The sequence below is a fragment of the Diadema antillarum genome, unplaced genomic scaffold (genome assembly GCF_040938485.1).
Source record: "Diadema antillarum isolate AM-2024a unplaced genomic scaffold, OU_Dant_1.0 scf00000091, whole genome shotgun sequence".
Taxonomy (NCBI): domain Eukaryota; kingdom Metazoa; phylum Echinodermata; class Echinoidea; order Diadematoida; family Diadematidae; genus Diadema; species Diadema antillarum.
In genome coordinates this window covers 968,933-978,565 of record NW_027270980.1, presented here as the reverse complement: position 1 = coordinate 978,565, position 9,633 = coordinate 968,933, and the positions used below count along the sequence as shown (strand labels likewise).

The 9,633-nt window shown below is 43.3% G+C and overlaps 1 protein-coding gene across 1 annotated transcript; it reads right to left on the bottom strand.

Moving 5' to 3' along the window:
• Window positions 1-801: 801 nt before the first annotated feature.
• On the bottom strand, window positions 802-3,265 carry LOC139718176 (centriole, cilia and spindle-associated protein-like). Its single transcript, XM_071629656.1, has 3 exons — window positions 2,914-3,265; window positions 2,062-2,246; window positions 802-1,048 (listed from the first exon to the last, which is right to left on the bottom strand). The coding sequence occupies exons 1-3, from the start codon at window positions 3,263-3,265 to the stop codon at window positions 848-850; spliced, it is 738 nt and encodes a 245-aa protein (XP_071485757.1). The 3' UTR covers window positions 802-847.
• Window positions 3,266-9,633: the final 6,368 nt, after the last annotated feature.

Sequence of the window (9,633 nt, the reverse complement as noted above, 5' to 3'; positions counted from 1 at the left end):
GCACACACAGTGAAAATTTGATCAAATCGAATTTAGAGTGAAGAAGTTAAGGAATTCTAAAAATTTTCTAATTTATGCAAAACAGTTAACAAACAGCAAATAATATGCAAACGAGTGAAATGATGATGTCATCACCTCACAATTTTCTATTGATTGCATTAAAATTATGACAATTCAATTCTTCTACCATAAAAGTGTAAAAGATAATGTTCATGGCTGACGAACTTCAAAACAATGATCAGTCAGATAGGATTTGAGACTGGGGCATGAATGTGTCTGAACACACAAAAAAAGGGCATTTCAAGATTTTATGTACAAATCATTTGGCAAGTTGTGAAGTAATGACCCTCATCAACTCACTATGTGCATAAAAATTCATGTTGACTGTTCCAGGAAGGTTTTGTGAAAGCCATAACTTCCAGAATTCGTATTGATTTTCATCAAAGTTTCGCTGTCATGATTGTAAAATTGTACTCTTTCTTTACAAATCAACTTATAACTGGTCCAGAATTGTCCTTCAAGGTGCTATGATTCTGAGGTGTTAGTCTAGAGTATAGTACAGGTACAAGACATTCCGTTAGCTGTGTAAGCTCCTCACAGCAGTTCCATGGTCTGCATAAACCTATAAACATTTGAAGCAGTAGGCCTTTGAGTCAGAAGCCTTTCTTAAATTTGTCCTAATGGCAAGAAAGATAGAACATGGAAGCATACAATGTCAATCTGAATACAAAAAAATATACAATAAAGTTTGATTAAAGCATGTTTTGAATGGAAGCTGCTGCATGTGTACTGAAAGTAGTCCTTTATTCTGATTAGATCAATTTGCACAGTTGGCCTTCTGATTCCGTCATCTTGATACAGGCCGTCCTGTGTAACTCCGCTGGTATTCTGTCATCCATATGTTCACATCCTCGGGAGGAGGCACGTTGAAGGCTGCCCTCAAACGGCGCATCTTTAGGCTCTCCCGCTTGCGCTCCTCTTCACGGAACTTGATGGCATACTCGTTTCTCCTCATGGCACGCAGTGCTGCTGGGAACACTTGAGTGTGCTGTTTGAAACCACAAATATATAAAGAGTGAAAATACCACATGAAGTGACAAATAAATACCAACTTTTTCTAGATGTAGTTGTTCATTTCGTATAAAAAAAAAGAGACTTATTACAGCCAGCACCAATTAACAGACTGACATACAATGTATCAAGCTCTTCCTTCATGATCATATATATCTTTTTTTCATCATGAAACTACACACCATAATATGTCCCTGGCTGATATTTCACTGGGTAGTTACTCTGTGAGACACAACTCCTACATACACAGGTGACTGGTCCTCCATATAATGTTCTCTCTGAGGGACATTTCCCCCCCCCCCCCCCCTTACTAGAGGGGAAGGCATGATTACACAACATTCAGCAAGACTCAGTGGCCTGTATTCACGAAGGTGGTTGAAATTTAGTCCATGGTTTATGCAAATTTCTTATGTGTAAATGCGCTGGACAGATCCAACAGACGTCCACTGATGACTGCGCGTGTGTAAAAGTATGCCTTTTTCACACCTGTTTTGGTCCGTGGACTAGATTTAGACCATGATTTTGCCTAAAACCACCTTCATGAATACGGGCCAATGGGGCTCAAACCTGACCCATTTGATTGCAAGCCAGACACGCTACTGACTGAACCATCTCACTGCTCTGGCTTAAGTCCAGATGACACAGTGGTAAACAGAAGTCACATCATGCAAATAAAGTCTGATATGAATCAAGGAAAGTGAGAACAGATTCTGCTCAATAAAGTCTCATCATCTACTGTAAAAGTGGATATTTTCACGGGACTAATTATTCACGCTCGGCAGGGTAAGAAGAGTTTCGCGTGTTTTTAATTTCGCGGAATCAAGACATCAACCACTGGAACACATGACAAGCAAAAACTTCCGCATGCTTTCATTTTCGCGCTAGGTTCTGGTTGCGTGAAATGCGTGAAAATTTCAACACCATGAAAATTTCCACTTTTACAGTAATCAACAAGCAGACAAATGAATCATGAATTGGCTGAAAACTCACATCTCCATGTGCTGATGCTCTGATGTTGAATGTCTTCTTGCCACCAACATCTCGCTTGGAATCTGCCCAACCATAAGCCAGCATTGGCGGCCTCCCAATCTCTGCCTTTTGACCTCTCTCTGGTGCCGATATAGGCCTGGGTTTTTGCCTGGTTGCTACTTCAGGATGGCCGACTATGATTCTACCTACAAATACAATGAAGGACAGTGGGAATTGTTTACAACTGCACAAATGTTATCAACTTCATAGTTTGGTTAGCATAGATCATGCATGCGAACATTCTGCTTAAAACTTTAATCATGATTACAGTGATGGATGGCAGACGTCACAGATATCATTGTTTTCATCAGACAGTGGAAAAGAGATAATATGACACAGAAACTACAGGCAAATTGAGATAAATATAAAGAGCTGAGGATTGCGTGTCATCGGAAATTTGTGTCCTCAGCACATACAGCAACTCTGTTTTGCCACAGGAGTTTTTGCGGTTCACATAGCACTCATATTATCTATTGCTCAGACAGTCATACTCTACAGAAGAACCAGCATTTTCTTGAAATTGTTTTTAGATTTGAATGAAGGAATTCATTTCTCCTTTACACAGTGTGTAAGAGCATCGTGGTTCACCCCCCCCCCCCCCCCCGACTTACATCTTGAACTGAGTCACATCATTGTCATATATGCAACAAACATGTAACTTGGGGATGCTAAAAGAAAACATCATCAAATGGAATTCTGCATTGTGCTCAATCGCTTCATCCTTTCTAGATCTACAATGTTGAGTCATTGCATATATTGCAAATTTTCAACTCAGCAATTCCATCAACAATCAACAGGCAGGAGATTCTTTACCTTCCCCTCCCTGGTCACTCCCTTTCCCATGCTCGGCTGTCTCCAAGTCTGGCATCTGCACTTCGCGACTGGAGAGACCCCTTGCCGCAATCGCCCTCCCTCCGACATCCTCTCTGTCGTTACCGCCAGTCCTGGTCCTCTCCTTCTTTGCAGCAGCACGGCGAGACCTGGCGATGCCCACCTGCCTGCCCTCCTCACTCTCCGTGTCCCAGTCCCACTCCACAAAGTTGTGGTGGTGCTCCAACTGCCGACGGTAGGCCCTGTATGAGACATTTTCCCTGTAGCGTTCCCGGTGGTCCTCCCATGACGGCTCTTTGAAGCGGCGCCGATATTCGCTCCTACGGAATCCCATCATAAGTGCGGTTGGGCCTGCACAATTAACATCATAATCACATGAACAGACACACAAGAACTCCAACGACCAAAAAAAACAAACAAAAACAAAACAAAACAAAAACAAAATAAGCCTAACTAGGGAGCTTTGATTTTCACGATGCAGACATTTAGAGGAAACAAAAAACAAAAAACCTGTTCTGCACATGCACAAAACTGCTTATCAAAATCAATCTCACATTGCCTGAATTTTCACGGTTGTTTCGGGCTATTTTTGCATTCACTCAATTCATTACACAGAGAGCTACATGATGCAATGATCGGGACACCATTTTACTTTGTAGAGGTTTTGTCTCCATGTATTAAATCTAAAGCTACTTTAAAACATGACACAGGGAGAGAGAAAAGCCAATGTGAATCATTGTCTAAATGCCTGCATTGCAAATCTAAAGCTCCCCATCATGACAAAGAGTACACACTGAGAAATGCAGTGCAAACTCAAGCTTACCTCAGCCTACGCACCCTTTCTATCTCTCTCAAGTGTAAGAAAAAATAATATGTAGTTAATCACATTTTTGTGGAAGACAGCAGTACCCAGAATATTTAAGACTGGCAATCAAATAGGGTTTCTATTTGTTGAGTGTGAAATAAACTTCATACACAAAATTAAGACAGTAGGACTTATACGCTTACCAGGCTTTAGTGCATGTATTGTTGGTGAAGTTGACTATGTATGGGTTTGTACCATTTCTTGGATTTGTTAGGAAAGGCAATTACAATTAAGTGTTGTACATGTACACTGTGCACTCTAATACTGTCACCAAAGTGAGGGGGTGGGTGGGACATATTATTATTAAGGAGGGGAAGTCTTTCCCTAAACCCATGGAATATACTTCAAAACCAATTGGTAACAAAGGAAACATGTGCGATACGGAACGACCTACAATTACATGACACCATTTGAAGCGGGGCAGGGATACAAAATTTACATCTATTACCCCATGTATACTGCGAGCAGGTTTCAGAGTCTCCTCGAGGAGGTTCGAAAGCCCGCTCTGAAAAAGCTGCCTCTTGTCTGTTTATACTGCTCGCCAAAAGCAGACCCTTGCATAACCGCACCAGCGAGTTACAGCACCCTGCGCCTGAGGTCAACCCTAGCAGACCCAACTGGTTCCTCCCCTCTGATACATGGCAGAGACTCCAACTCTCCCACCTTCGACGGGAGATCTCCCGCCGAAAGCCCATTTTTGCAAAATCTCCCATTCTCCCGCTTGAGATTTCTCCTGCCCTGGGTCCATGTCTCCCACTTGAAATGATTTCTTACTTAGTGTCATCGTATGTTGAAAAATAAGCCTTAGATAGCACGAGAGAGCATCTAGAACCCTAACTGCGACAGCCGCCACACGCAGTGTGGCGGCTGCGCCGTGCTCCCATTTCAGATCTTCATGTTGAACAAACGGGTGCCTTTGCGGCGCTATATTTCCTTAAATTTTCAACAGAAACTACTAGGAATACTTACATGGGTCGATGAAACCTAAATGACTATCATCGGCGACTGTTTGAGGCATTTCATTGCTTGTGATGCACAAAATGATGTCTTATAAGCAGCTCACCGATGTTCACAGAATTCACAATCACTCGCACAAGCACACAGAATAGGGGAGCTCTCACATTAGCGAAACTGGGGGGAAGCCGCCAGGACCGCGCCTGGTGGCGCGGTCTCCGGGGCTACTAGAACCCTAGAGCTTCCAGGGCCCTTAAAGTGGGCCCTGGATCCCAGCTGCAAGGAACTTAACTATACACAGCCCAGTCGCTGTACGTAGGTACGTCGCAACTGTATTCGCACGGCGTAATTACAGCGTCTGGTCGGGCTACAAGGAACTTTGCTATTCGCGCTCGTGATGTGTGCTTCGCGCACATCAAGTTGGAGTCTCCCGTTCGCTAGGGGTTTCAGGTGGGAGAATCTCCAGATCAGAAGGTGCTTGGGGTTGGAGCCTTTGACATGGCGCGGGCTTTTGCACGAAAGTGTGCAAGTTGCGTGGCTTTCTTCAGAGGGGATTGGTCGCGACGGCTGGGTTGTTTATGTTATTGTTAGCAAGAGATGACCTTCAGCGATAACTTCCAGGTCGGCTAAAAGCCATGAAAAGCGGCTTCCTTGAACCCCCTAGCAATTATCAAATTATACTGCAGCAAAGCCTAAGGTTGCTGTAGATCTATAGCTACACAGAAAGATCCGTCTGTCCGGAGGACTCTTTTATATTTTGCCATTAACGCTGTCCTCCTTAAGGGGATCTGTGAAGCCAGACGCAGTCTCTGCGGAACATTCCCCGACGGACAGATACAGACCGATCTTTCGGTCAACTGTATAGCATGCTCTGAAACCACCCCCTGAAGTGTAAAAATAGGTGGTTTAAGAGCCTGATCTGATCTGATCTGAGCTGAGCTGATCTCCTAACTCAGACCATGTCAGTTCGGGAAACCCACTCACAAGGGGGGCCCCTCCTTATAAGTAACCCGTCCCCCTTATAAGTAACCCCCGGGGCACCCCTTATAAGGAGTCTCCACGCTTTTTTGCAATGCAACGCGAAAATGAAAGGACTGCGGCAATTCGCTTGATTATGTCCATAAAGCTTCACAAGTTTCCTAGTTACTCACAGAATTTGAGCAAAATCGGTTTGAGGCATCATATCTAAAATCATGGATTTAAATGCAATGTCAAACGACCCATGCGAATGCTGAAATGCGAGCGATTACTGGCGCGAGTGTCGCCAGGCGCGGCGGCGCGGCAATGCTTGAGTGCAGACGTGGCGACTGAGTACGAAAGTCTCCGTACTCAGTCGCCACGTCTGCACTCAAGCATTGCCGCGCCGCCACGCCTGGCGACACTCACGCCAGTAATCGCTCGCATTTCAGCATTCGCATGGGTCGTTTGACATCGCATTTAAATCCATGATTTTAGATATGATGCCTCAAACCGATTTTGCTCAAATTTCGTGAGTAACTAGGAAACTTGTGAAGCTTTATGGACATAATCAAGCGAATTGCTGCAGTCCTTTCATTTTTGCGTTGCATTGCAAAAAAACGTGGAGACTCCTTATAAGGGGTGCCCCGGGGGTTACTTATAAGGGGGACGGGGTTACTTATAAGGGGGACGGGTACTTATAAGGAGGGGCCCCCCTTGTGAGTGGGTTTCCCGAACTGATGTGCAGTCCTAGCTCCATTTATCTTTTGTCTGTTTAGTCTCTATACTGAGCTGCTGCTCGAGGCTGCTATAGAAGGCGTCAGAACATCCTTTTTGCTTAGTAACGGTGTCATTGATTAACAAATTTAATTTACTTTTATGTATCGGGCGATGCAACTCAAGAGTGATATCCACACAGCTCAGACAGGCACAGCACGCATGCAACAGAACACTACAGTGATCAAGGTGGACACCGCACATTGCATTCGGAACTCGTTCAACAACCCACGCAGTTACACTCAGTATTTGCTTTGCACTACGCGACGCATCAGTCATAGACCATAAAATATTACGTGTATTTCATTAGACATTACTATTTCTAAGGTAGTTTACAAGTTATGCCACAAACACAACCTACCGCTGCAATAATTACTCACCACAATAACAAGAACTTCAATTCGTAAACGCTGTTTGAGATGACCGTCTCCGTCACATTCGGCATGCTACGAGGGTGCGGTGTTAATGTTGTGTCTGTTCGTGTTTTGAACAAAACTTGTTTATATCACGTGACACGGTTAGACGTTTATCAAGCTGGTCTTTTTTACAATGCTTGCAAGAGACAACGGCAAGAAAATAAAACCTGAACATCAACGATTTTCCTATATATTTTAAGCCTCCAAACAATCTGAAAAACAGGGTTAATTTTTCAATTTCGAAGCAGATGTTGATATAATGTAATACTTCCGACAAATTACAAGAAACGACTGGGCAAAGTTTATACATAACCCAAAGAGATTTTCCCTACAGTGGCGGGGAGGAGAAAAATCTCTTTGACCACGGAGTTACAACTCCTTGTTTGACCATGGAGGTAGGTTTTACCTCCATGGTTTGACCATGGACCTATATATAGGTCCATGCTTTGACATAAACACTGTTCACGATATCTCACGAATTGCTGAGCGGTGGAGTGCTCTACATTCAGAGGTTTTATACTCGCTGCCTTGTCTACACGGCGCACATTTGAATCAAAGTATAAAACAGTATATTCGCTAGAAAAACGGCATGACATATGAATACTTGTAATCTCCTTTTCCTACACCTTCGAGCGTAGAAACAGGCCAGCACGACCTATGAGATCTGGCGAGTAGGAACGGCTAGTAACAGTGGCGGATCCAAGGGGAGCGCACCACCCCCTCCCCAATTTCATGTTAACACAAAAGAAATAAAAAGAAAAAATGGGGGAGGGGCTCTTGCACCCCCTTTAATTCTGTAGCGGCGCCCCTTAGAATTCCTGAATCGGTAGAATATCAAATATTGCCTTTTAATACTTATAGGAATGATGCGGATGTCACAAATAGTTTCCGTCTCAGACGCATAGTATTCCCTATATAGGTCCTACACGTCATTGCTTTTCTTTCATGTTGGAATGATGAGCTGCATCCTTGGAACACTGTTTGCATCAGTATCTCTGCAGGAACCCAAACAACACTTTGATGCAACTAAATTGTTATATTGCAAACTTCTCTCTCTCTCTCTCTCTCTCTCTCTCTCTCTTTACGTTACACGTTGACAAACAATTCTATCACAAATTGAAGTTATGGGTTTTATATTCTATCAAAGAGAACTAGATGATGTGGAATGTATCGATTTACACATGCGATAAACGACGAGCGCAACTTGTCATTTAAATATACACTTGTAGGCCCTACATGTAATTCGAAGATCCTGTTTATGGAAAATTGTTGTTTGGCCTATTTTAAAGGAAACCCAAACCCAAAGAGAAATGTGGATTGAGTGAAAGCAGCAACATTAGTAGAACACATCAGTGATTGAGGAAAATTGGACAATCGATGCAGAAGTTATTAATTTCTACAGTTTTGCTATTGAAACCACTGGCTGAGGAGACTACTCAGGGGCGGATCCAGGGAGGACCGCAACCGGCGCATGCCCCCCCCCCCCTTTATTTTTTGTTGAAACAAAAGAAATAAAAAGAAAAAAATGGGGGAGGGGTGCGTGCGCCCCCCTTTAATTATGTAAACGCGCCCCCTCTTTACGGAATTCCTGGATCCGCCCCTGCTACTAGAGGCTATGATGTCATGACGTGGACATGTGTTGTCCGATTTTCCTAGAACTTTCACTGATGTGTTGTACTAATGTTGCTGCTCACTCAATCCACATTTCTCTTGGGTTTGGGCAGGGAGGTGGAATTTCCACCTCCCTGGGTTTCCTCTAAGTCAACTGTATGCTCTCAAGTGATTCTTGTCAGGGGCAGTAGACCCACCGGCCAGGAATTCAGTAAAGGGGGGGGGGGGGGGGGGGGGGGGAGGGGGGAGACGCAGGCCAGTTTATACTTCTGGTGCCACTTCCATAACAGGAATATTCTCATACCACTTCCGGGTTTCATCAGCTGATTAAAAAAAAAAGAAGGTAATTGTGTGATAAAACACACACATACACACACACACACACACACACATACACACACACACACACACACACCACAAATTTAAAGGGGTGCCGCCCAGTGCTCACTTTTTTCTTTTTAGTACAATAGTTATTTTATTTATTTAAAAAAAAACCAAGCACCCCCCCCCCCATGCTTGGTGAAGGTGAAAAATGTTTGTGTGAAATATTTGAGCATGATTCAAACATAATCAGTCATCATTGGCCCAATAAGTTACTGTTCATTAAGTAATCATTTCTCGACAGCAGTTGCCCATGCAGTGCCAATGAAATATGTAGGCATAATCCTTTGACACGTGCTTCAACTTTAGTCAGTTTGATATGGGAATATGCATGTTGAAAGGAAAATCATATAGAATATCATAATAGCAATAATCATAATGGAGCATTTCACATTACTTGAACACAGTGTAAGCTAACTTGAAAATATAGGCCTACTCATTGTGACTAAAAAAACTGTGGTCAAACTGCTGCTGTCACATTTAGCACGTAGCACTTCCGCTTTCTGCAAGCAATTAAGTTTAATTTTTTTTTAAAGGTTACAAAGAAAAGTGAGAAACCGTTGATCCACTGACAATTATGTAATGAGCATAATGATATACAAATGTACTTTGCCTTGAGAGTTTCTCGTTAAAACTATGGGCAGATATGACTCCCGAAAGAATTATTCACTGAGGGGCTGCGCCCCTCAGTGAATAGGGAGCTTTCGATTGAGGACGCAGTGAAATCTGGGACGCACAAAG

What these genes read in the sequence shown, in the direction of transcription:
- LOC139718176 (XM_071629656.1), bottom strand. Translation starts at nt 3,265, where the DNA reads ATGGGATTCCGTAGGAGCGAATATCGGCGCCGCTTCAAAGAGCCGTCA. An exon ending in GAGTGACCAGGGAGGGGAAG is followed by an intron (nt 2,247 to 2,913) that starts GTAAAGAATCTC and finishes TTGTATTTGTAG; the next exon opens with GTAGAATCATAGTCGGCCAT. An exon ending in GAGCATCAGCACATGGAGAT is followed by an intron (nt 1,049 to 2,061) that starts GTGAGTTTTCAG and finishes GGTTTCAAACAG; the next exon opens with CACACTCAAGTGTTCCCAGC.